The 25,653-nt window shown below is 42.4% G+C and overlaps 3 protein-coding genes across 4 annotated transcripts; 2 read left to right on the forward strand and 1 right to left on the reverse strand.

Moving 5' to 3' along the window:
- The first annotated feature begins 1,185 nt into the window (after nucleotides 1–1,185).
- Nucleotides 1,186–9,934, forward strand: spz4 (Spaetzle domain-containing protein 4). The gene is made up of 3 exons (XM_017155787.3): nucleotides 1,186–1,597; nucleotides 7,384–8,648; nucleotides 9,407–9,934. Exons 1-3 carry the CDS (start codon nucleotides 1,547–1,549, stop codon nucleotides 9,858–9,860), a joined length of 1,770 nt encoding a protein of 589 aa, XP_017011276.2. The 5' UTR covers nucleotides 1,186–1,546; the 3' UTR covers nucleotides 9,861–9,934.
- Nucleotides 9,935–10,302: 368 nt separating this feature from the next.
- Nucleotides 10,303–20,743, reverse strand: Dlg5 (Discs large 5). 2 transcript variants are annotated; one of them, XM_017155785.3, is made up of 10 exons: nucleotides 20,527–20,743; nucleotides 18,343–18,435; nucleotides 14,284–18,279; nucleotides 13,864–14,229; nucleotides 13,015–13,269; nucleotides 12,733–12,952; nucleotides 11,968–12,206; nucleotides 11,679–11,908; nucleotides 11,404–11,620; nucleotides 10,303–11,343 (listed from the first exon to the last, which is right to left on the reverse strand). In XM_017155785.3, the coding sequence occupies exons 2-10, from the start codon at nucleotides 18,395–18,397 to the stop codon at nucleotides 11,240–11,242; spliced, it is 5,682 nt and encodes a 1,893-aa protein (XP_017011274.2). In that variant the 5' UTR covers nucleotides 18,398–18,435; nucleotides 20,527–20,743; the 3' UTR covers nucleotides 10,303–11,239. The 2 variants fall into 2 exon arrangements, 1 of the variants encoding a protein (XP_017011274.2); XR_011420652.1 differs by lacking the exons at nucleotides 10,303–11,343; nucleotides 11,404–11,620; nucleotides 11,679–11,908; nucleotides 11,968–12,206; nucleotides 12,733–12,952 and having other exon boundaries at nucleotides 13,137–13,269; nucleotides 13,754–14,229.
- A 2,285-nt stretch (nucleotides 20,744–23,028) lies between these two features.
- Nucleotides 23,029–25,599, forward strand: LOC108066961 (GRIP and coiled-coil domain-containing protein 2). The gene is made up of 4 exons (XM_017155769.3): nucleotides 23,029–24,665; nucleotides 24,796–24,900; nucleotides 24,953–25,049; nucleotides 25,139–25,599. The coding sequence occupies exons 1-4, from the start codon at nucleotides 23,160–23,162 to the stop codon at nucleotides 25,546–25,548; spliced, it is 2,118 nt and encodes a 705-aa protein (XP_017011258.3). The 5' UTR covers nucleotides 23,029–23,159; the 3' UTR covers nucleotides 25,549–25,599.
- Nucleotides 25,600–25,653: the final 54 nt, after the last annotated feature.

The following is a 25,653-nucleotide window of genomic DNA, read 5'->3' on the forward strand; positions in this document are numbered from 1 at the left end:
CTCCCGCAATCAAGTCCCGAAGATGCGCGCCAAAACAAGCTCTGTTCTCGGCGCGGCGTCTAATCCTCGTCTTCGGCGACAACAACAACAACACGGCAGCAGCAACAGCAACAACAAGAGTACTTGCAACACCAGCGGCCGCAAATGAATCAAAACAAAGCGCGGGCAACAACAAATGTTTGGGTCCACCACTGACCTACTAAGAAGACTACGAGACGCACTCTCCGCTTTGGAACATTGGAGCACTACGAGAACTGGGGAGAATCGGGGGTCTCTCACTCGCGATCTCCCAAGCTCCCGAAGACTGTCTTCGGGTTCTTCGTTGCGTGTGGCGCTTTTTCTTGTCGCTGTACTTGTACTCCTCTGCTTTCTGGCCTTTTTGTCTTTTCTTTTTTGCGCTGGGTCGTTTTTCAGCGTTTGTCGACGAATAATAAATAAGAAAAAGTTTTCCTGCAAAAGCAAACCAAAAAGCAAAAACAAAAACAAAAGCAAGCCGAACCGAACCGAAAAAAATAAAAAGCGTTTTCGCTGGCGCAGAGCTGAGATCCATCGACCGATCGCGCCGCTTCTTTCTCTTCGTCACTCTTCCTCTCTGCACTCGAAATAAAAGTGTGACAGAAATACTTATCTTTCGAAAAATGATAGAAATGTATAAACATTTTAAATCTTTTATGACAAATTGTAATTTACATTTCATAAAAGCATTGCTTTTGATATGATACTGATATGATACTGATATGATACTGATATGATACTGACATGATCTGATTTATACTGATATGATACTGATATATCACGGAGTGATTCAAAAAAGTAATTTTTCCAAGCTTTTATTACAAGAATCTGAGAAAATATATTTTTATACATTTTTGTATACCAAAATAGAATATTTCTTTGGATTAAATTATTAAATATTTATACCTCCATGACTGAAACTAACATCTGGACCCCAACCATATTTAAATTTTTTATATTCTTTGAATAACGTATTAAAGTCTATGCTGAGAAAATCAATATTTTTAGTTGATAGGTTAATATTGTGTTTTAGCTAAAACTAGCTGATCTACTTACCAATTTTTCCCAGTGTATTGGAGCTGGGTGCGCGGCGGAGGAAGCGAAAGAGAGAGGCCGACGTTTTGCCGTGGGACTTGGGGCTCGATCAGCCGCTGGTGGCGTCGCAGTTGCAAACGTGAGTTCGAGGCGTGTGAACGTGATTTTAGGCTTTTCGCTGACTCTCCTCGATTTCCTCAATTTCCCAGATTTCGGCGCAGTGGGAAAAGCCACCTCCCGGCCCAGAGAAAAACAGAAGCGGGACCCCAGAGGTCGCGGAAACTGCATACGATTTGCAGTTGTGTGGAAATATGGACTTTACCACTAATTTTCATAGCCCTGCGTGTGTGTGTGAGCGTGCGAGTGTGAAATCTGCGTGAAACATTGCCAAATCCTTCGACAGATTTCTATTTGCACCTATTTTGCATTCGGCAATCGGCATATTGCCATTTGCCATTTGCCAACGACGCGAGTGTCAATCGAGTGAAAGTAAACAATGGTCGGCACCCAAATGGATAGGCGATCGCGGATCACTAGACTAATAACGGTAAGTGGGGTTGGACCATGGCGATTGGCTTGCATAACAAAGTGTCAAAAAGTTGACAATTGCAACAGCAAAGCAAATGTAACGGCGATCGGTGTGGATAATATAAAGCAAATACAAACTGATACTATATAAAAAGCGAAATAAGTTGGTGACAGGCAATAAGTGTTTAAATATCCCAAAAAGTTTTTTTCCGAGAAGCAACTTTCTTTCTTTCGTCCAATATATTGTTTTAAAATAGATTCAAGGTTCCTTCATTAAATTTTTTAATCAATATATGTTTTCTAATCGTCATTAAAAAGTATATCGGATTTTTAGTAATTTTTGAAGACTTTCTTGATTCTTTCTTTCGCCTAATATATTGTTTTAAAATCCACATAATATTTCCTCAAATTAAATTTGTTAATCAAATATGTGTGTTACAAATAATTATCCCCAAGAAGTAACTCGGGTTTTTATTAATTTTAAAAGACTTTATTGTTTATTTTTATGAGTTTCTATAAATAAATGAAATTGAGCACTTGCACAAAAATTATTCGCATAGTTGTTATAATTTTCAAATGATCAATTTATTTTAAAAGATCATTTTAAAATTCCAGTGGAGTCATATATTGCTTTAATAACACTATTTGAAGTTATTTCAATAAAAAAGCTTCCAATAAATATTAGTATTTCACTTTAAGCCCCCTTTAAATCGAACCAAAATCAATCAATCAAAAGAAATTTGTCCCCAAGCCATTGATGAAAACGAAATCGCAATTAAAAGATGGTCACACGTCCCCGTCAGTTTTTCAAAATGTGTTGAAATCGATAAACGAAGGGCTAAGCGTTTTATGCATATTAACAACTTCTGCTTTGTTTTCTTTTAACGCATGACTACGCAATCATAAAAGCATAACCAACAACGAAAATGCTCAAAGTTTCCGCTGTGTTTGCTGTTGTGGTTGGCATTGCCGGTCCCAAACAGAGGAGGGAAAAAAAATAAAAGAGAGAGAGAAACGGAATAAAATAAAAAGTTTCACTTTCTTCGAGAGCATCGCGGCTGTCTTGGGATTGACTCGTTGGATTTGGTCCCAGCCCAAAAGCCAAAACTAAAATTTAAACCAAACCGAAAGCGAATCGGTTGCCAAAAATGTCGACTTGCCAAATTTGGGAAGCGAACTTCGCGGCCTTTTCCGGCGCTGTCCAAATCAGAGAAATTTCTTTCGGTTTAATTAACCATTTTGCCATGAATATGCATTGCTCAAGTCTGGGAAGGCAAATGAAGAGCTTGCACCAAGCCAAGTTTGTTGCCTGAGTCTTTTGTTTTGGGCTGGACGCTGGACTCGGCAGCCTCGGCAAGTTTGTCGCCTGAGTCTTTTGTTTTGGTGGGGAAATTTCCACCACTCGCCAGCTGTTCGCCGCTGGCAATTAGCAGAAACAGCAGCGGCAAAGCCAAATTTGGTTAAGTGTAACATCAACTTCATTTCCAGAGCCAATTGAATTTATAAATAATTCATTCTAGCCACTCGCCAAGAGAGTTGCAGATGGACGGACAGTCAGACGGACGGGCGGGCAACATTGTATTTGTATTTGGGAAATGAAGACATAGACTGGAACGTCTCCTCCTCGGGCCACCACCCCCTCACCCCCTCCCGCCCCCCTGCGCAGACTGGGTTTTCGTAGAAAGTCGCTGACACATTAAAGTGTTGCAATACGTTTCTCTGACGACAGCTCGGCATCGTCTGCGATTGACAAATGTCTTCCTCGATGCGAGTTGACTTAATGCCCATTTGCACTGCACCGCAGCATCGGCACTGCAACGCCGCATCCAGTGATGTCCAAAGTATGAAGCATTGGAAGACACAAGAAGCAGTCAAAATTTTTATTATAAAAGTTGACAAATAACTCTTATGCTTCAATTTTTATTATACAAGTTGACAAATAACTCTTATTTGTTGATTTTTATAATAAAAATTGAAGCATAAGAGTTATTTGACAACTTTTATAATAAAAATTGAAAAATAAGACTTGTTTGTCAATTTTTTTAAAAAAGTAACTCTTATTTGCGATCCCTGATTTATTCAAACAATCATAGGGTTAAAATAACAAAATTTTAAATTTATTTATATTTTTTAAAGTTTTTAGTTTGCAATAAACAAAAGGAAGAAAAACACAAAAAACACGTCGCGGTCAAATTGATATGCGCATGGTATTGCATACCTATATCGTTTTTACCACAATCTCTCTCTCGGAGATTCTCTGACTTCAAAAAAGAGAGGAAGAAGCTGTGTGGCGAAATACAAACTCTCTCAAAGATTACATATCTAGCATATCGAACTGAGATTCCGCATTTCAAGTTAAAATTGATACTACATATCAAAGTTTCATATCATTTTTGGATATTTATTTGGATATTTATTAGTTTATCACTTTTCAAAGATGACAGTCTACAACCCGAAAGCAATATCTTTATAAATCAACATCATTACGGCATTGGAATTTATTGTGTTAATTTTCAAAATACTTTTAAATTTACCCGTATCAAAACAAATTATTGGGTAAATTTAAATTCTAAATTTTTAAAAAATTCTGAAAAGGTGGCTGGCCTAAATTTAGCCATTTTGCCACCACTGACTGCAGCAATTGCAAGCTCTCACGGCTGATTGGACATATTGATTTGTTTCGCCGACTTGGGACCGCTGACAGCAGCATTTGCTCCAATTTCCCCGTGGCTCCTTCGCTTCCAAGAAATATGACAATGTTAATGAATGAGATTCGGCTTAATTGTCTCGATGCACATGACAATCGACACTAATGCCAGGCCGCCTTATTTATTTCTTTGCCGAACAAAGCGAAAGTAATTCTGCTTTCCATTTCAGGCGTCTTCTCTTGCGGTCTGACCTGATTTGATTTTCAACACAAATTAGTTCGCAGAGAGTCATTTGTTTCGCACCCAAGCTGCGGTCTCATCCTCGGGTCCCAGAGACCCCAGATCACTTTCTTCTCGTAATTGCCACGGTCTTGGTGCCGTGGAGCTCTTCATTGAAGTACTTTTCCAAATCGGAGAAAAGGGCATTAATGCTAGAAGAAGGAATTTCACCTTGTCATTGATATTTAAATTTGCTTCAGGTACATGATGTATGAGAATTGAGTTTGCATAAAACTCTCTGAACTGAAACTGAGAAAGCTTTCAACTTTATTTGTGGATACATTGGATTCTAATTTCATACTGTGACTTCACCTAAAAACTATTTTGACCTCAAAAAGTACATAAACAATATACTTTAATTTTCAGTGTCTGATATATTTAAATTAATTTTAGTTGCTAAAAAAGTTTGGAATTTAATTTGTTCGTGATCAAAATTATACATATTGACCGACATCTGAAACTATTAAATTTTTTTGCTAGTAAATTTTTAACATCATATTTAAGCAACCTAAAAAATTCCAGGAAAACATTACAAAATATCTCAAACATTGACCTTGCTTACTTATGCAAATGGCTCTGAAATTTTCCCGAAAAACAGAGTCGCGAGATGGGCAAAGATCAATGATGGATATTACCTAACCGCGTGTCGAGCTCACATTTTGGACACACATCCGCCAGCGAACGGCCCACAAGAAAGCCGATCACTTTCTTTTCTTTTCGTGAATCACCCGCGATTGATATGTGTGCGCCATATGTGATTGTGGCTGCGATAACCGAATACCCAATACCAAACGCCGAGTGCATATCAGTTTTTGGCCAACCGGTTCGGTTACCAGGGCCCCGCGAGGAAAGAGCGACAGACCCTATTAGGACCGACCTGAAGTACCTGAAGTCCCGGCTTTCTGGCCGCAATTGTGCAACCGAAAAGGAAAGTTGAAAGGGCCCCCGTGGCGAGAGGGAAGTGGGGCGGGAAATGCCATCGCTTTTCCAGCGCGCCGCAATTTACTTTTACTTGGGTAACCCATTTCGCTTTTGATTGCTCTTTGCATTTCACTTTGCCGGCTGCGAGTGGCCGGTGGACGGTGGCCAGTTGCAAGTTGTCTCGGTCGGCGGCCAGTCTGGCGCGATGCCTATCCATGCTGAGAGAAAAAAACAAGATGTATTCGCCATTATAAGTATTAATATAAAAATCCAAATATTTCAAATTTTTTCTAAAATTTTTTGTTAAAAATATTTCAACATTTTTTACTTCCAATAATAAAATATCCTAAAATATTTAGAATTTTTTCTATAATTTGTTTTTAGAAATATTTGCTATTTACATCCTATAATAAAATATCTTATAAATATCTTAAAAGAATCGATACCAATTTTTGTTTATAATATTTAATGTTCAGAACTTGTTTGTCACCTAGAAAATTATCATATCCATACAGTGGGGGATCCAGGATTCGGTTATGGGCGGATTATTGTTGCATATTTTTTGAATACACACATTTCCTCACCCGAGTGGGGAGGGTTATATCCCCCATATTCCTTTATTTAAATTAACCGATCAGTTATTACGAAGATACTTTCACAAGCCAAAGTAATAATCTGTAAAAAATTTTTTTACAATCCACTCTATACATATTTACAAAATAATATATATGCCATTTTGAGTAGGTTAAAAACATTCCCAGTGTAATGCTGGTTGCAATTGCGGCCATTCTCTCTCTTGAGCTGCAGTCTGGAGGTGGCATGCAAATGCACATCGATCATCTTTATGACTTGTGATTGTCCAGTTGGCTTTGTGTGAAAGTAAAATTTGATTTTCTACCGGCTGCAGTCGAGTATATGGCTCTGGCAATTCGTTTTGGCCGAGAGAGAGCCCGGCCTTTTCACTCCTCCCATCCCATCACATCCCATTCCACTCCATCTTATCCCAACCCAGGTGCATTGAGCCCACTTGACTTCACAAAAAATGAAGCTTTAGCGTCACGCCATTTGGTTATCAGCGAGCGACTGTCGTTTCAATTAAGATTTCCTCTGCTCAGCTGGAGCCGCTGAGTTTTTCCATTAGCCCAATCAATCCAGCTGGCAAGAAAAGCCTTTCCAAAAGCAGGAAATGTCGGAAAATAAAATTCACACAAAAATATTGAGTAATGAATCCATTGACCACTAAAATATAATTGAAATGAAATCTGGAATCATTATTTTCATTTTCGTAAAATCTTTTTATGTTTATTAATGTAAGAGTATATTTCAAAAAATTCCTAACAAATTGACAAATTATTTATGTTAATAATAGGGTTTCGGAGTTTGGATTTCACAATCTGAAAGAACTGAAACGAGTTAAATTTGTGGGTTTTCTTGCTTATCCAGCAGTAAGATATTATAGCGATTTAAAGATTTCATGTAAAAATAGGTTTATTTAGGTACGGACCTAAGGATTAAAAAGGATGAGTACCTTTTTTGAAAAAGGGCAGCTTTTGTGGATAGGCTTCGAAAAGTAGGAAAAGTACTGTAGTGTTCTTTTTTGGTTTTTTTTATATTTACCGATTTACTCCAATTTTACAACATGTTTTAATGTCTTTACCAAAAATAATGTAATACTAATTCTTTAAATCCAAAAGCGATACAATAGGCAGGAATGTTATATGGGGTTATAATTGTTTTGATGAGTACTTTCAGATTTAAAAAAAATTCTTTCGTTTTCCTTTAGAATCTTAGATCTTGGTCAAGTATTTCCAGAGGTTAAATTTAAAATTAATACTTATTGTCAGCATAATTTAACCTACTTATAATAATATCCTTTAAAGCATTAGTAGATCCTATGAAATTTATATTTATATTATATACAAAAAGGTTAACCTTATTCCGATTTCTTGCCTTACAGACCGATGTGTTGTGTTGTCTGCTAATGACCTTGTCGGTGGCTCTGCCTCTGGCCTCCGCGGGATTCGGCTTCGACTCGGCCAACTCGTGCAGTCCCAACGGGAAGATGTCGCGTCGTGGTCGAGCCCAGATGCTGGCGGCGATTCCCTGTGACCTGGGCCAGCAGGCCTTCTGCCACCTGCCCGGATCCGCATATCCGTGGCACGCGGTCCGGCGTTTCGTCCACGAGAACCAGGGCCTGATGAAGCGCATGTACGGCGATGTGCGGCACATTTCCATACTGCGCGACGAGATCCAGAACAACGAGGTGGATGCGGACGACATCGAGGAGGCGGCGGAGCGGTACAGCAAGGATGGTGGCCGCCGGAGTGCCAAGTATCTCATGAACGGCAGGGACCGCGATCGCGATGATTTCGGGAACTTCAAGGGTAATGACGTCCTAATGGAACCCCATTTCCGGCCGGTTTCTACGAGCACCACGAGTACAAGTACGACAACGACCACAGCTGCTCCGGAAGTAATTAGTAGCACTACAAATGGAACTCCCAGTGAGGCATCTAGCTCGACTCCTGGAAACTCAACGAGTACGAGTACTACTCCCGCTCCAATCTCTTCCGAACCAACTGAAATACAAGCGGACATTGTGGAGATCCAACCAAGTCCAGAGTCGAACAGCGTCTACGAAGTGGTAGCTCCTTCACCCGCCACCTCCACTGGAAAACCTTCACCAGCCGATGGCGAAAACATACAGATCATCGACTCTCCCCAGCTGGGATTGCGTAATCTCAGTGGAGAGGCTAGTAAACCTTCCCAGGAACCACCCACTGCCACCCAAACAACAGCGAAGCCCACAAGCTCAACTGCCTCGCCCAGCAGGAGAAGGAAGCCGGCAGAGACCACCACCATCAGCACCACCACCACAGCAGCCCCTCCAAAGACCTCGAGCACCATGTCGCCTCCAAGCACAACAACCACAGCCACCCTGCTGACCCGTCGCAATGCCACCAAGTACTCACCCGCATCCCCATCCGTGACCACGCCCGTCAGCTTCGCCTCGCTCTTCTCCGGCACCTCCAGCGGGCTCTTCAGTCCGGAGAAGCTGCGCAGGCCCTTGACCACCAGCAGCACAAGTGCTCCAGTGGCAGCTCCATTGGGAGGAGGAGCCACTGGAAGCGCCACCAAGTCGGGACTGCTGAGGGAGGGTCAACTCTTCCAGGATGCCATGAAACAGGAGCCCGTGGCAGTGGCCAGCAACTTGCGAGGAGTGTAAGTTACTTTCTCCTTGTTATACTTTTGCAGAGGGTATTATGATTTCAGTCAAAAGTTTTCAACGCAGTGAGGGAGATTTTTCCGACCCATAAAGTATATATATTCTTGATCAGCATCACTAGACGAGTCGATCTAGCCATGTCCGTCTGTCCGTTCGTCCGTCCGTCCGTTTCTACACAAACTAGTCTCTCAGTTTGTAAGCTATCGGGATGAAACTTTCTCAAACGTTTTCTTTCTAGTCCAGGTAGTATATAAGTCGGAACCAGCCGGATTGGACCACTATATCCTATAGCTCCCATAGGAATAATCGGAAAAAATCGTAAAAAAATCTAGCTTCGGTGTTTTTGTTTAAATATTACCTTCAACTCTTGGGAATATTATTTTTTAAATATTTATGAATTTCGAATTCAATTTAGAAAAAATCGAAACACTGTATCATATAGCTGCCATAGGAACGGTCGGAATTTTAAATGCAAATTAATAGGAAAAAATTATTGCTTCGTTGGTTTTTATTGTATTCTCTTCTACTCTGTGATTTGACTCATTTTAAATATTTCCGAATTTCGATTTTAATTTTATCAAAATTGAACGACTATATCATATAGCTGCCATAGGAACTATCGGAAAATTAATGAGAAATAATGGGAAATTGAACCTTTTTGCGATTTGTAAATTAATATGAATAATCTGCAAGGGTGTATAGCTTCCTTTCTTTTCTTTAAATTGTCTTTAAAATAATTTTCGTTATCCCTTAGAAATGCCTGTCCCGTGAAGGATGAAGTGGTGGCCCCCTTCTGGGCGAACAACACCCGTGGCGAGGTTTTAGCCCTCCTCAATCTGTATCCCTTCGAGCAGTACGTCCACTGGGAGAAGTGCACCCACGAGTTCAAGCAGATGTTCTGCCGGGATGGCTGTAGGTGCGAGCAGCAGTACCGGCTGCACAGATTGCTGGCCTACGATCCGCACAACGAGTGCCGGGGCATCTTCTCCGACTGGTTCCGCTTTCCGTCCAGCTGCATCTGCAAGTGCTACAACATCCCCATGGAGTTCCGTGCCACCTCGCGCAGTCCGAGATCCGACAGCAGGTTCGATGCCCCGCAAACCGATCCCATCGAGGCTGCCGAGGCGGAGGTCCAAAGGGCCATCTACGAACATGCCACGGATGAGTGGTACCGCCCACGCGACGAGTTTGACTTCTTGGAGGGGTAATCCATTCGCATCACCCTCTTGAGATCCATTGTACAGTAGTCTTAGATTTTATAGAAATAAGTTAAGTTAATCTTTCTTCAATCAGACTTCCCTTCCTTATAGTCTATAACTAAATAGTACATCTATTTCCGATCAATGAATTGTTTTCCTTAAAATTATCTACTTTTACTTCGAATCTATATACCTCTAATCTATAAGATAATCTTATTAAGATTACTTTTAAAGGCGGCATTGTGTAAATGTAAATATAGACCAACATAATGCCCGATTTAGGAAAAACTTACAGAGCGAATGTACCTTGAAATACTGGCGAACACATCGCAGCCCTTAAGCTGCGTCCGATGGTATTTACTAGAGTTATCTATTTATTTATTCAGACCTTAGCTTTAAGCATTACCATAAAAGTGGCCATAATGTTATTCCCCAAATCAAAGTGCGGGCGTTTTTGGAAAAATATTTATTGCAAAAATGTATGCGATCATATGTAGTCTGTATATTTAGAATGCTTACGTATGTATAAAATAGATTTTATTGTATTTAATACGTTGATATATTACTGTTTACTCTTTAATGCATACGAAGGGTACGTTGATAAATTAGATTTATAAATTGTATTTATGTGTAGACAAAGGGGTTCCTTTCTCGGCATTTTGAAGGCATTTAAGGCACTTCATTTCAGTTTAACCGTTTACCACTTAAGGCTAGTGATAGCATTTTTTGTCAATCACTCAATTAAATAAAAATTCTAGTGTTTCTTAACTAGCAAAGTGTTTTTATTTTCAGGTTCGGCCAAAGGCACTTGCCAGAATAAGTAGAGTTGTAAGTAAAGCTCTATTTAGAAGCAGTTCTCAAAGAAAATTGGATTAGTTGAAACTATTTAATATACACAGTTGAACAGTTGAAGGGTTTAAACTTTAAAGCCAAACTCTATTGCCACCGAGTCTATCGAATCTTTAGGGTGAATAAAATACAGATCTATAATGTGTTTACTTACAATTACATAATAATAAATTGCATACAAGCAGACTTTCGGCTTAGAAGGAAGTCTAGTTCCAGACGGTATATATAAATAAGATATATAAATTGTGGAAGCATTCCTTATTTGTGATCGAATTCGATGCAGATTGTCTGCATCTGATGGACCGGACAGAAAGACTACAACTACAGACATAAATTAGCTGAACAGAGACGAGAAACAGGTAGAAATACCGCGCCCTATATGCAAACTTCTTGACGGCTGCAAGTCGACGACAATTGAATACTCTGCGTTGAACAAAACGAATACGAACTCGATACTATTGATGCGCGTTGAAAAAATACTAGGCGTGAGTGTCGCGTTGTGTGTGCTAATAACTAAAACTAGGAAGATCCCGAGGCCATCAGGCACTCGATACGGGCACCCAGAGCAGCTTGTCCTGCTCCTTGTCGACGGCGTCCTTGATTTGGGTGCACATGTGCTTGATGCTGACGCCGGGGATGACGGCTGCAAGAGATATAATAAATAAATTAATAAATAATCAATAAAGTTAGTTCAACAACTCACCTGATATGTACTGCTTGTAGTCTGTCTCCAGTTTCATGGCCCGTTCGTACATCTCCTTGGCCGCCTTGGCCGAGATTTTGTCGGTGCCAAAGTCGCGAATGTCGCGTATTTGCTTAGCGGACTTAAAGCGTAGCAGTAGGACAATGGGGTAGATTTGCAGGCGCTGCAATCGCTCCACGGCCGAGATCGAAACGTCCAGGATGCAGTGACGTCGATCCTGCGGGGAAACTCAGTGTTTACAAAATATCTTTGGCATGGTACAATTTATTACTCACATTCTTGCAGGCATTGCTGATGGCCTCCACTGTGGTGCTCTCGAACTTGTTGCCCCTCCGCCGGTAGTCCACAAAGATGTTCTCCTTCAGTCCCTCCTCCATGGCCTCCTGCGAGCAGTCCATGGCCGTCACCTCGCACAGCTTGAATAGGTTGGAAAAGTCGATGGTCAGGCGGTCCATGAGGCACTCGGACAGCGGTCCAATTATCAGCACGGGCCGGCGAATGGGCGCTACGAAATGGTAATAGTATTAAGTTATCTACCTATAGTTTAATGAGTAATTAACTTACAGTCTAGCAGCTCCACACGCTGGTAGCTGAGGGCTCCGCCATCATCGTTGAGCAGTCCTAAGTCTGGAAAGAAGCTAAGCTGCGTATTGCTGAAGCTGGCAATCTCCGTGGAGTCGCGGGACGAGCTGCGCTGGTTCTTCTTGCGACGAAAAAAAGATCTCCTGGCCGAAGTGCTACCGCGTCTGGCGGTTCCCGTATCACAGTCCACCACCTCCCCCGAGCGTAGCTCCTCTTCCACCCTGGGAAATTAATAAAAAGGTTATTCATATTTTTGATAGAAGGCTTAGTTTTAGACAAGGTTCGGATAATAACACACTGTAAAAAACTTGTGTTATTAACATGTTAAATGTCAAAGTGTTAAGTTAAAAGAAAGTTATTGACTTGTGTGTAAAAAATGTTATCCTACATATCCTGTGTTTTTTACACGGCGTGTTTTTAACACAATGAGTTTTTGACACAAAAGTGTCAGAACTGAACTGAAGTGTTGAACTGAAAAATTCACGTTTTTCTAGAATATAAGAATTCATATTGACTTTTCATTTTCCCATCGATTCGTTAATGTCAGTGAAATGTAATTTTCATTTGTGTTAAAAACAAAGTGTGTAAAAAACACGTCGTAAAACAGATTGTGTAAAAAACATATTGTAACACTTTTATCAACAATTTGGCTGTGAAATTTCTGTAAAATACAATTTTTTACGTTTTTAACATGTGTGTCAATGTGTGTCTATTTTGCCTTTAAATAACAGAATCTTGTTTACTTACTTCATTTGACTGGGTATTATGCCGCACTCCTTCCGATGGCCCATGCCATCCAGCTTCCAGGCCCGCCACAAGCCAAAGGTGCCGTTGAAGACTGTGTTGTCCACGTAGAGCACCTCGTCCTTCACAAACCGCAAGTCATCCTCGTTCAACTCACCGGTCCGGTCAAACCCCACGCGAATGTAGAAGGAGTCGCCGGGCTCATCTTTAATTTGCTTAAGAGCTATATGAAATAAAAAGTATATATATAAATCTCGAAGCTAAAGTAAATCTTTCGCTACTCACTGTGCAGTTTATTCTGCACCAGCATGGTGACCGTATCCGTGAGCTTGGAAATCTCATTGGCCGCCTGCTCGGCGGTAACGCCACTCAGGTCCACCCCATTGTACTCGAGAATCTGGTCACCCTTGCGTATTCCTGCATGATCCGAGGGCGAACCGGTCGCCACGTCGTGCACATAGATGCCCACTTTGTTGCCGCCAAACAGCTTGATGCCCAGGTTCTTCGACTTGTCCATGTGCAGCGTCACGTACCTCAGAGCTGTGATGGAATATTTATATCATGTTATATGCAAGAATCAAAGCAAAAAGGGTTTTGTTAGTAGGGATAAAGCTTGGGAGTATTCTTTTCGCGGAGTCTTGTATACATTTCAATTATATCTCTAGGAATTTAAGTATAATTTTAAAGAGTATATTATTCTATAAAATTTTAACAGTTATACTAACAGTTACAGTTTTTTTGACTCGCACATTTTTGAAGTCAAAAACACATCGTGTAAAAAACACGGCGTGTTAATAACACGCTGGGTTAAAAACACAAGTCAGCTGTGTGTGCAAACAATTATTATTCACATTTTACCCTTTTGTATTTGACACACATGTCAACCACTTTGCTCACACTGTAAAATATAACTTTTCATGTTTTTAACATGTGTGTCAAATTCCGAACCCTGATAATTTATGAGTCTACCAAATAAAAAACCTCTTTAGCTGTCTTTTTCGACTACGATCCTGAGAATATGTACCTTATACAGCCGGAAACGCTTCCTGCTGCACGGACAGAACTATGGAAGCATTCTACTGCCCAGGGAGTGTTTTGTTGGTTAGTAGTGGGTGGAGTGTGGTGGCTACGTACTCTCTGCCGGAACGGATGCGGGCGGCGGCGGCAGGGCGGGCTTGGGCTCCTCATCGTAGACCGTCGACGTGGCCGAGGCAGTCGTCGTGGTCGTCGTGGCCGCCGACGAGGGCATGTCCTGGCTGCTGCTGATGTCCGACTGGTTCTCCAGGCTATCGGTGAAGCTCTGGTCCTTGATGGACTGATGCGAGAGCGGAGCCCGCGAGACGGAGCGCGTAGACGGGGCCTGCGGCTGCATCGGCAGCGGAAAGAGCGAGTTGCGGGCAGGAGGACGCGGAGAATTGCGCGGCGTCGGGGAGCCCGAGTGGTTGACGGGAGATTCTGGTTCCAGATTGTGCGCTCCCTCGTACTCCATTGAAGGGAACTCTGTTAGAAGGAGAGGGGTTTAGATTTGCTATTTAGGAGGGCTCTTAAACTTACTCTCCGGATTGTACTGCACAAGCATGGTGAAGGAATCGCCGCACTGGCGCAGCACATTGGCCGCTATCTCCTGCGTGGCGGCCCTCATGTTAATGCCACATACTTCCAAGAGTTGATCGCCCACCTGGAGACCGGCACGCATCGCTGTGCTCTTGTCGGCGACGGTGGACACAAAGATCCCGCCGCCGTTGTTATTGCACTGAATGGTGATACCGAGCGACTTGTCGCGCTTGTCGATGGTGACTCTTCTAAGGTCTCCGGGGCAGAGAAAATCCGCGGGCACATTGGAGTTGCGCTTGCCGCTGCCGCCGCCTCCATGGCTGAGGATCTCTACGTGAACCTGCGGCATGGGCGAACCGCGTCCACTGCCGCCTCCTCCTCCTCCTCCAACTGCCACTCCATTACCATTTCCTCCAGTTATATTTGCATTATAGCTATTGTGAATACTAGAGCTCATCAGCGAGATGGGTGCGCGATCCGAGGATGAGGCGGACATGGATCCTCCCGCCTGGTTCGTCACATAGTGATGGTCAATGCTGCCGGAGCTGTTCTTCACCATGCTGCCGCTCTTGCTGGCCACACTGGGATTGGAGGGAATTCTCAGTCGCTGGTTGTCCTTCTTGCGGGGAAATGTTCCGCCCTCGTAGATGGCACCGCCCACGCCGGAAACCACGCCGCCACCCACTCCTAGGTAAGGATAGGGTCCGTGTCCGTAGTCCAAATACGGGGGATGTGGCTGCAGGGGGTGTGCAGGATGGTAATCCAAATCCGTGGGTATTCCCACGCTGTCGTGCGCCGCCACCGCCGTCGGGAGCTGCTGCATCTGCTGCTGCTGCTGAGGCGGCGGCGAGGGGAGCGTCAATGGACTGGATCTGCGGTTGCTCCTCCCGAAAGTGGGGAAAAGCTGCGTGTGCCTGTTGCCCGGGATGTGGGTGGACTGCAGGAAGCCTCCATATCCACCGTGTATTCCCGAGCCAATGCTCTCACTGTCGCTTGGGTACTTGGGCACATGCCTCACCGGCATGGGCACCTGCCGCTTGGCATACACGCCGTACTCGCTGACGGCGGGGCTCTTTGCGGACAGGATGGACTCGATGGAGTTCTGCGACTTCAGGGAGACGACATCCGGCGGCTGGCCAACGATGGGCAGCGGGTGACTGCCTCTGGGCGGATTTAGCGGCATGAACACGGCATTGGGATTGGAAGTGGAGGTGTTTTTCGGCAGTGGCAGGGGAGGGTGGAATACGTCAAAAACCTGCTGCTTGCGCACTGGAAATTCACCGGCTGCCGGGCCAGTGATTCCTCCCCCCATGGATCCCGAACCCATTTGAAAGCCCGCCGAGTTATTCATCACCTGCTGCTGGGCCTGCTGGCCACTCGTCTTGGGCTGGTAAAAATCCCCGCTGGGTGTGATGTTCAGCGACAGGCGATGATTGCTGTGCGGTCGGGAACCATAGCGCTCCTGCGAGGGCATTTTCACCCGGGCATTGGCGCCCATTAGGGGAGCCCTTTGCATGGGCTTCTGGTTGATCTCCTCGGGAGCATAGAGCGAGTGCCGCGGATGGATGGGATAGCCGGGCATGGGCATGCTGGGTGGAAAGAGGGCAGAGACTCCCGAAGTCACCGGATTGGAGTTGCGATTGGGATGCGCCTTGATGGCGCTCCCATTGGCTCCTCTTATATGAGCCAGTGGCTTGGACATTTGCGGTGGCAAAGGAGGCGGCAGTTGCTCCGGCGGCTGCTTCTCTGGCACTCCCACCTCGCCACCCACCAAATCATCATCCTTGTCCACATTAATAGGACCCGCTGTAAAAAGCGACATCAAAGCTTGCTTCTTCTGATTTCCCCTCATGGTTCCTGTGGGGTTATCGTGCGATATGTTGGTGCGCGGCCAGGTGCCCATGCTTTTAGACGCCTCCTTCTCCTTCTTGGTGCGCTTCTTGCGGTTAAACAGGTTCTCCTTGCTCTTCTCCGAGCTGTTCTCGCTGAGCACCGAGTCCAGAGCGGCGATGGCGTCGTCGTGCTCCTGCTCAAAGTTATCCTCCGGCGTTCCCGGCTTGCTGAACTTGAGCTTGCGGAAGAAGAACTCGGCGAATTTGGACGGAGGCTTGGTGGCGCTACTGGGTCCACTTCCTCCTCCACCGCCACTTGAAACATGCTGCATGGAATCTATAGAGTCCGTTTGCGCCGACGAGGTGGTCATGCCCGGCGGCAACTGATCCTGCACGTACTTTAGAGCAAAAAGATTCAGACCATCGCTGCGCGGATCGTTGAGCACCTGCATCACCTCCTCGATGGACTGCACCGAGTCCATGGACTTGTTATTGATGCTCAGCACGCGGTCACCAACGTCCAGCTCGGGTTCATAGAAGGCCAGCGAGTTCTGCTCGATCTTGGCTATGAAAACGCCCATGTCCAGCTGCAAACCATGCGGGCAATCGCGATCTCGGGTCTTCAGTTGAACGGAGTACGCATGCCGCTTGCTGTGGCGAGTGCGCGAGACCAGCAGTAGGGAACGCGGGGCACAGGCGCGAATCTCGTCGAGAACCATGCGCTTGGACAGCGACTGGCAGTCCAGATTGTTAACCTTGCAGATCACATCGTTGATCTTGAGCTTCCCGCAGGCGGGAGAGCTGCTAGTCACACCGCAGACCAACTTCCTTTTATTGCTATCGTCCAGGATGATGCCCAGATCGGAGGTGTGCTCGTAGCCGCAGAGCTCCACCTCCAGGAGATCCTCGCCCTCGTAGCTGCTCAAGCGGAAGCTGCGTCGCGAACCTGACGCAGCATTGCTGTCCAGATTGTGACGCTCCTGCTGCTCCATTTGCTCCTTCAGCAGATCGATCTTCTTCTGGGCCTCGTCCTTCTGCTTCTTGATCTTCTCGCTATCGCGAATGGCCATCAGCGAGTCGGAAATGGCCTTGTCCCGCTCGTGGCGCATCTTGTCGCACAGCGTCTTCACCGAATCGCGCTCCTGCACGATCTTTTCGCGCTGCGATATGGCCCAATCCCGCACGCGTTTCGCCTCCTCGGCATCCTGGCTGGAGCGCTCCACCTCGGAGAGAGCCTTCTCGAGGCTCTTGCGCAGCTTCTCCAGTTCCTTGCTGTTCTCCAGCTCCTTGCCGCTGGGGAATTCCTTGGACCACGAGCTCTCACGAGATTTGAGAAGATCGCGCTTCTTGAGCTCCGCATTGGCCAGCTGCAGAGCCTTGATCTCGCCCCGCGCCAACTGTTCGTCCTTCTTGAGCCGTTCGATCTCCTTGTTGGCCAGCACCAGATCATCGGACATTTTCTGGTGCTCCTGCAGCACGTTGTCCTTTTCGGAGAGCAGCTGATTGAGCTCCTCGGTGAGCGAAACGACATTCTTGGTCTCCTTGGAGAGCAGCACCTTCAGCGTCTGATTCTCATCGCCCCGCTCGCGGTAATAGTTGCGATCCTTCTCCAGCTCGATGTAGGATTTCTTGTACTTTTCCCGCTCCACAGCGGCCATGTTGCGCTCCTTCTTCAGCTCCGCCAGCTTCTCGCTGCAGCTGCCATCGCAGCCCTGCGACTTGCCGAAGTAATAGGGATTCCCACTACTGCCCGGAGGCACTTGGCTATTACCATTCTGGGCCTGCTGGCTCTGCTGGTTTTGGGTCTCGAGCAGCAGCCTCTTCAACCTCGCACTCTCCTCGACAATATCGGTGAACTTGTTGCGATCGGCCACGTAGTGCTCCTGGTAGAGACTCAGTTCGGTGGCCAGCTCATCGCAGCGGCGCTTGGTGCTCGCGTGCTGGTGGCGCAGGGTATTTAGCTCCAGGAGCGCCGACTTGTACTGCCCCTGCAGTAGGTCGTACTTTGTGACGTTGCCGCCGGGAACGCCTGACACGCCCACTCCGCTATTGACGCCCTTCGGCGGCCCATTGTTGTTGGCCATATTGGCTGCTGTGGTGCTGCCACTGGAATTGGACGGCGGACGGAGGGTGTTGTCATAGCCCGCATATTCCGAGCTCTCTTCTGGAATTATAGGAGATATATAGGTATAAATATATATATATAGGAGAGGATATACGAACTTACCCTCCTGACTGCTAGTGCTGGTCAGCGAAAGATCTCCCGATGCCATCTTCGCCATCACAGCATCTTTAGGTTAAACTCAACATGAAGGTAAAGCTGGAAAGTATTAAAAATATAAAGAAAACAAATATTATTTTGTGTTTTTAAAAATTGAGAGGGAAATTGTCATTGTCTTAAAAAATGGTGATATATTGGATGATATTGTATTTTATATTGGCTAAAAGTTTGAATTTTAAATGTAAGAATTTATTTTTAAAATAAATAAATAAAAAAAAATTATATATTTTGCTATTTTATAATTACAGTGAGATTCTCCTAGGCAATGATCAAATATTGAATGATATTACATTTTGTATTGGGTCAAAGTTGTAATTTTAACTGTAAGAATTTATTTTTAAAATAAAAAAAATACATTTTGCTATTTTATAATTACAGTCAGATTCTTCTAAGCAATGATCAAATATTACATGATATTACTTTTTGTATTGGGTCAAAGTTGTAATTTTAAATGTAAGAATTTTTTTTTAAGTACCAGAAGCCTAAAAAAGAATATATTTTGCTATTCTATAACTATAGTCAGTTACTTACTATTTTGCCAATCTATTATATGTATTCCCGTCTATCTTACTACTTAAAATCCTCGCAAGATAAGAGCTTAGATTTATAGGGTAGCAATTGGAGTTTAATCGATAAGTAAAGATTAAATATTTGAATGATACTCATTTGATATGGTCCAATTGTAAATTTAGCATTTAATCGTAACTTGTACCTGGTAATCACGGTGATAGTGCAAATGTAAGCGCAACAAAAACTCTAATCCCACTATGCTTATTGTTTAAGGCAAACCAACAGCAATGACTGCTTTAATTATCTTCATTTGAAAACAACAGCTGTAGTCAAAATAGTAGAAGTATGGGGAAAAAATTATACATTTTTTTCTCCAACCTACTTTAAATTTACTTTTAAATAATTGTATGACAAAACATAAGGTTATCCATTAAAATATGAATAGCAATATTTCACAAAATTGGGAAATAACTAAAGATTAATATTAAAAAGTTTATATTATGAACTTAACGATTGAATCGAAACTAATTCTTGAATTTATTTTAAAAATATTACTATTAAAAATAAACAACATTTGCATACCTAATACATGTATGTATACAATTTTTTATAATTTTATTAATATAAAAAGTATTTATTTAAAAGACTTAAAATTTAATATTTTAGGACTCAAAAAAAAAATTGTTTTTATTTATTTAATATTGTGTTAACCGAAAACTTGTAACGGGATTTTGATAACAATCTCAATAAATAAGAGAAAACTCTATTTCAATTATTCCGTACTAGATGAAAACAGGTTTAATCCGTTACTGGAAATATTATTAGTTTTTCAAAGAAAGCTTACTATTATTTTGACGGCTGCTGTATATATCTTAGGTATGAGAGTAAGTAGAAAAACTGAAGCATTGGAAAAACGAAACTTTCACAATTTTTGTGAAACCGCGATTTTCACAATTGAACGAATGAAATTTAAATACAACCGCAGAGTGGGATGGAAAATGGGCGGGAGCGGGAGTGGGAGGAGGGAGTCAGAGGGGTAAGGTGAAGAGTAAGGTGAAGGGAGGGGGGTACCATGGTTTTGGGAGCTTTTTCGAGCGGCTAATGGTTGCGAAAATGAAATGTGTGGCAATTAAGCACTCGAGTTAGAGCATCGGGACTAAGCCAAAGAATTAATTGAAGCAGCCGAGCAGAAAGCGTAAATTAATAGCAACATGTATGCACACACGCACACTCGCACACCAGCACACCGACAGACCAACACACACACTCACACTCGCGTGCGGGCAAAACAAGTTGGCCGAATGAAAGAGAAGAAAAGCTGGCAAACGCACAAAGGTGGAAAGCAAAGCGAATTATATAAACGCTTTTCGGAGTGGAGTTTCTTTTCGTTCCGCAGGCACTTATCTTGGCCAACTAGCACGCTTATTGGCCCGAAAAAGAAACATTGCGTATATTCCTTTTGGTCAAAAGTCTTTCACACACACACGCACAGGCAGCCAAACGCAACAGCTGAATGGACGAGCGAAAGAGAGGGGGCGAGCTCCACCCCAATTCCAGGCCAGCGGGAAAGAGAGGGAGAGATGCAACAGGCGGACGAAGAACGGGACAGCCGACTTTTACCGTTTTCGCTCGCGCATCCGGATTCCGGAAGTTCCGCTCCCCAAATCGCGAGGCGAAAGGTCAAACTCCACGGCGCTCGGCGCACACACTATTTTCCAAGGACGCCCGCTCAAAGCGATGACGAATGGGCAACGAAAAACTAACGAAATAAAATAAAAAAAAAACAACACAACTTTAGGAAAACGTCACCAGTGTGACCGCGGAAGCCTCTATTAATTATACCGTCCGGCTTGAAGATAAATACTTTTTATACCAATCAAATATACCAAAAATATTCCAATCGTTCACGGTGAAACAATCGATTACTTTTATTAAGAAAGCTGGCAACTCTGGTCAGGTGGTTGTACTCGCTAGGGCCGTGTGTTCAAAACTTTTTAAAAGTTCATTTTATTTTTCAACTTTTAAAATATTAATCACTATGGACGGCAGTCCATGTAGTGACGAAGCGCACCAGGAGAGTGTGCGAAGGCGACTACTATTATATAGCCGCAAAATTGAAAATCTGCTGTGATAGTCCGATCGTAATGAGTAATACACCAATCGAAAGGTATTGCAATAACTTAAAGGATTGCATACCAAGACTTTAAGAAAATCAATTGGCTTGGGAGAGAGAGCGGTGAAAGTGAAAAAATGAAAATTTCGAAATTTGGAGCTGTTGGGGCCGGTGGGGATAAATGCCCCCTCGCAATGTTTTAGTTGTATTCCTTTTGAAAATACCCGTCGAATGAGGGGTCATTTGTCAAAATCCGACGCTCCGTTCAAAAGTTATAGCCAAAATAAGATTTCCTTCTTCTTCCCAAAATGAAAATTTAATTCTGTTTGTCAGTTTGTCAGTTTGTCAGTTTGTCCAAAACATGTTTCTTAAGTTTTGAAAATTTAATATGACGTTCATCCCATCGATATAAAAAACTTTTGTTCTACCACTTTTGGAAAAACTCGCTAGTTTAGCGGGAAAACAGCTATAAATAGCTAAAATTCGGAAAACCGTAACTTCTATACTACTAAAGCTACAGACTTGTGCTGCATCTTGTTTGAAAGGTATTTTTAAAAGCTATAAACGCCTTCTATATGCAATTTGTGTAAATGTAATAATTAAAAAGATATGAACAAAAGACATTTTTTTAAAACTTTTTTTTTAGCTTTTTTTTATTTTTCTCAAAAACGGCTCTAACGATTTTCTTGAAAACTATAAACTGTATAGCCCTTGAGATTCCTTAAATTTTGGTATATAACACATTACTGTAAAAAGTCACGTTTAAAAGTTATTTTTATACGAAAATAGCCACTTTTGCCAGCTCGAACAACTAAAGCTTCCTGAGTATTGAGTATTAACTTCTATACTACTAAAGCTACAGACTTGTGCTGCATCTTGTTTGAAAGGTATTTTTAAAAGCTATAAACGCCTTCTATATGCAATTTGTGTAAATGTAATAATTAAAAAGATATGAACAAAAGACAATTTTTTAAAACTTTTTTTTTAGCTTTTTTTTATTTTTCTCAAAAACGGCTCTAACGATTTTCATGAAAACTTTAAACTGTATAGCCCTTGAGATTCCTTAAATTTTGGTATATAACACATTACTGTAAAAAGTCACGTTTAAAAGTTATTTTTATACGAAAATAGCCACTTTTGCCAGCTCGAACAACTAAAGCTTCCTGAGTATTGAATTTTGTGTGAGGGTATCCGAACTGTATTTTAGGGTCATGGAATCAGTAAATTTGCACTTAAGAGTTCCATATAGGAATCTTTTGTTCTACGACTTTTGGAAAAAGCCGCTACTTTAGCGGGAAAAAAGCTAAAAATGGCTAAATTTCGTTAGTTTGTAAGTTCTACACTACTAAAGGTACAGACATGTGCCATACCTCGTTTAAAAGGTATTTTGAAATACTTTTTAACTTAATTTGTTTAAATACAATGGCTTACAAATTATGATTGACCAATTTAAATTTAAATGTATATATTAGCTCCTATGAGAGCAAATGTAAACAAACAAAAACTTCTGATATCAAATAAAAACACCTCTTAACGAGGTAAAAAACTAGTGACGATCGCACCTTCAACATACAAAAGTTCTGATATCAACATTTGTGACGAAAAATTATTACACTCGTCATTAAATAGACTTTCTAATATTTTTTTATTCGGCACGCTGCAATAGAAAATGCCTGTGAAGGGAAAAAGGCTGGAATAGTCTGCTAGGGCGGGCCGAATGAGAAAAGATTAGAAAGTCTATTTAATGACAAGTGTAATAATTTTTCGTCACAAATGTTGATATCAGAACTTTTGTATGTTGAAGGTGCGATCGTCCCTAGTTTTTTACCTCGTTAAGAGGTGTTTTTATTTGATAATTATTATTAATATTAAGTTCTCGTTATTTTTGTGACGAACTTTTTCTTTTGGGTAACGGATTAAAATTATTTAAGTGATTTTCAATAATTTTAAATTTATAGCACTAATGCATTTCGAATTGAATAGAAAATAACTTTTTTTTGGGAGTTTTCACTCAAATATGTTCACATTACACAATCTTTAATTCTGCCTCGTTGTTGTTTTTGTTTTTCTTCTTTGTAATTTTACATATTTTGCATCGTGCTGTTTTTGCACGTGATCCACATATTCGACATCTTGGAAAATGGTAAAGACCCCAAAATCCAAATTGGTAGACGTTAGAAGTGGTATCCCTAATAGAAGCAAAAAACCTCCGAAGAAATTTGAATTTTTGCGCCCAAAAAAAAGTCCAAAATTGGTAAAAGATGTTTCGGCAAAGTTAGAGGTGATTTCAGCGCCGAGCTCTTTAAATCCCACAAAGTCGCTAACCACATTAAGTGCGGATTCCGAGGATTTTGCCCAATCTGTCTTGACAAGTGGTTGGAATACCCCAATATCGGCACATTCTCCACGGAGAAAGCAAAGTATGACGAAATCTGCAGGCAGAAAGAAAGTAAGGATGTCGCACATTTCGGCTAATTCGGCGTTAATTCCAATAAAATCTATGAGCGCTCCCAATAAAAAAGAACGTTACTTTGAAGGCAAGATATTTAAGATCAAGAAACCACAATCAAGCGAAAGTGTTCAGGTAATAAAACTCAATAAAGATCTGACTATAACTAGTCCCACGGAAAGTGATGGGAATCCAGATGAATATCCCACATCGGAGGAAGAATTCCGTGATGAAGGCGAGAGGAGTGACTCTCAAGATGCTATTACGAGTATACGCGAAAGCCAGATTAGCGTATCCTCTGATTCGGACCTCAGGATGCGATATAACCTGCTCCACAGCCTCAGAAGAATTCCCCATTGGGACCAACTAAGTGCAACCACGAGCCTGGATCCGATTCAGTGGAAGGAAGAGAAGAAAGAAGAACAGAAAGCAGAGGAGGAGGACGAGGACCCCGGGAAGATCCGGGATCCATTAGCTCGCAACTCCTCAGTCACTTCAGTTCATAGCATTGAACAAGCCGAAGAAGAAGAAGTTTCTACCCCAAATGAACCCGATGTTATAAGTCTGCCTCTCATTTCATCTTCAGAACTGGAATCCGATGATGACAGCCAATGGGAATTAGAAGGAACCCGAATCGAATCGAGTGTCGTACCTATATTTACCGAAATTTCATCAGGGTCCTGGTCTTCCCGGTCTTCTACTCAAGAACGCTCCCGTCTTCCTTTCCCCGTTGATCACGTTGTCCAAGGCTATTTGGATGAAATGATTGAACAAGTTGTGGATATTATCGAAAATCCACTTAATTTGCTGGCTAAAAGTCTGGAGAAGGGTAAGCTCATGGATCGTATTATCGAGGAAGTGGACGATCTCACCTGGGAGAGGTACGAAAATGAATATCTAAGCAAACGCCTGGTTGAACACCATCTGCGCCGCTTCAAATATTCCCTGATAACTCCGAGCAAAATCTCCTCCATTGACGAGTCCTATCGACGGCGTTACCTGAGTGCCCTCGACGAACTGGACCACTGGCTGCAACGGAAACGGGAGGCTGAGGAAATTCACCTGACGGAGAGGGATCGACTTCTCGAGGAAATAGAGCAGATGCAATCGCAAGACAATGAGAGGGTCGAGGGAATGGAGCAGATTATTAGAAGAACTCTTTTCCGCCACGCTCAAACATCGGACCGCCTTAAACTCGTAAGATATAATATTTTCTAAAAAATAAATATTATCTGTACCTTGGCTAAACTTAGCTATTTCTTAAACGAATTATCTTTGTTTTTAAATATTCTAAATTTAATTACTTTAATTATAACAAATTAAATAGGTAACAGAGAACGCCCTGCATCAAATGAGAAAAAAACGGGATGCTTTGTCTGAGACTCGACTGGTTTTAATCATAAAGCAGCATAACAATGCCTACATTATACAGGTAAGAGTTACAAATAAAGAAAACTGTCGTTACCAAATGTGTCTTCCCACAGAAACTCAATGAAACGCAGACCATTTCTGGGGAAGTAAAAATGGATACGTATCTATCAACTGAAACGAACGTTCAGCAGTTAGCCAACACTCTAAATCGTGAGTATAATCTTGATAGCACATATGTATGCTTATCAATAAAATATATCTTTGAAGCAGCTTAATAGATTAAATTTTCTTTCTTACAGATAGAAACGCAGAACTTCATCGAATGTATGGCCTGATAAAATCCAAAATTCACACAATTTCTCATCTGAGATGTCGGAGAAAGTTGCTTAGTCGAAAATTTCGGGGGGCTAAAGGCGAGCTGCGAAAAAAACGGAAACAAGAATTTGCTCTGCGAGATAAATTATATGCCAGCAACTTGGAGCACAACAAACTTATTGCCAAAATCAAGGAAGTTCGACTTAAAGGCGGCCTTATGTCCTATCCCAAGTTGCTATTGGATTTCGACGAAACAACGAAATATGTTCTGATGAAGCGGGATCGAGTACACGAATTGAGGGAGCAGCATGACAGTCTGGTTAGGAGAATTGACAAGCTTGAATTTAAGATTCAAGGATCTCAGCTTAGATTGAGCCTTTCTGCCTCTGAATAGGTTTAATTTTAAGATATCTGAATCTTATCTTTACCCAATGGATATTTATCAATAAATGTAAAAATGTCCTTATATTTTTAATGTTTTTTTTATTTTCGATGCAAA

Source organism: Drosophila takahashii, chromosome 2L (genome assembly GCF_030179915.1).
Source record: "Drosophila takahashii strain IR98-3 E-12201 chromosome 2L, DtakHiC1v2, whole genome shotgun sequence".
Classification (NCBI taxonomy): domain Eukaryota; kingdom Metazoa; phylum Arthropoda; class Insecta; order Diptera; family Drosophilidae; genus Drosophila; species Drosophila takahashii.